General features: G+C 51.7%; 1 protein-coding gene across 1 annotated transcript; it reads right to left on the reverse strand.

The window, feature by feature from the left end:
* Window positions 1-11: 11 nt before the first annotated feature.
* Window positions 12-990, reverse strand: LOC109509313 (bile salt export pump-like; the record flags this gene model as incomplete). The annotated part of the gene is made up of 3 exons (XM_019859178.1): window positions 681-990; window positions 394-600; window positions 12-161 (listed from the first exon to the last, which is right to left on the reverse strand). Coding segments are annotated over exons 1-3 (654 nt in total), but the record flags the coding sequence as incomplete, so codon positions are not given.
* Window positions 991-1,009: the final 19 nt, after the last annotated feature.

The following is a 1,009-nucleotide window of genomic DNA, read 5'->3' on the forward strand; positions in this document are numbered from 1 at the left end:
AGGAAATGGACTACCTTCTCGCTCTCAGTGTCCAAAGCAGAGGTGGCTTCGTCTAGAAGCAGGATCTTGGGGTTCCTGACGATGGCCCTGGCAATGGCGATGCGTTGTTTTTGTCCTCTTGAAAGCTGCGAGCCTTGCGCGCCGACTTGGGTTTCGTATTTCTGACCATTTTCCCAGTGCGATCCAAAGATTGAGAGAAAGACAAACGCTGCGTAGTTAGCGATGCTGAATCTTACAGCGTGTGTCACAGCAACACAGACTTTGAATGCTGCATTTGGTGGTGCATTGAGGGGAAGTGGTGGCTGGCCAATAAAGGGCACTCGCCTTCAGACCAACCGCTTTCCCTTTTTTCATTTTACACTTGATATATCAAAGTGACAAGTTTGCTCTCACATTTGGCAGCGTCATCACAAAGTCGTGAAGGTAGGCTTTTTTGGCAGCCGCCATGATTTCCTCCATGCCGACGCGGCGCGTGTTGTCCCCGTATTGAATATTTTCAGCGATGCTGCAGTCAAACAAGACGGGCTCCTGGGACACGATGCCGATCTGAGATCTCAGGAAGGGCACATTCACCGACTGCGACGGCCGGCCATCGATCAACTGCAATAAAAAACGGGACATCCCCAGGAAGTGTTGTCTGATTTGGAGATTAAGACGAGCGTTCCCAAAAGTGTACACACCACTTTCCCTTCATCCGGGTCGTAGAACCTTTCCAACAGTTGGACGCTGGTGCTTTTGCCGCAGCCGCTGCTCCCCACAAACGCAAGCGTCTGTCCCGGCTTCACGGTTACCATCAGGCCTTTCAACACACGCACATCCGGGCGTGTTGGATAGGTGAACTCACAATTCCGAAACTCTATTTCACCCTTGAAGTTCTCCTGGGGATGACAAGAGTCAGACAGATCACAAAAGGAGGCAGGTGCGCCGAGAAATTTGGGGAGGGTGCCCAAGCCCCCCCAAAAAAGCACTCGTGCCATGGATCTGTTTGTGACCAACAGGTGGCACTGTA

This window comes from Hippocampus comes, unplaced genomic scaffold, assembly GCF_001891065.2.
Source record: "Hippocampus comes isolate QL1 unplaced genomic scaffold, H_comes_QL1_v1.1 C16853070, whole genome shotgun sequence".
In the NCBI taxonomy this organism is placed as follows: domain Eukaryota; kingdom Metazoa; phylum Chordata; class Actinopteri; order Syngnathiformes; family Syngnathidae; genus Hippocampus; species Hippocampus comes.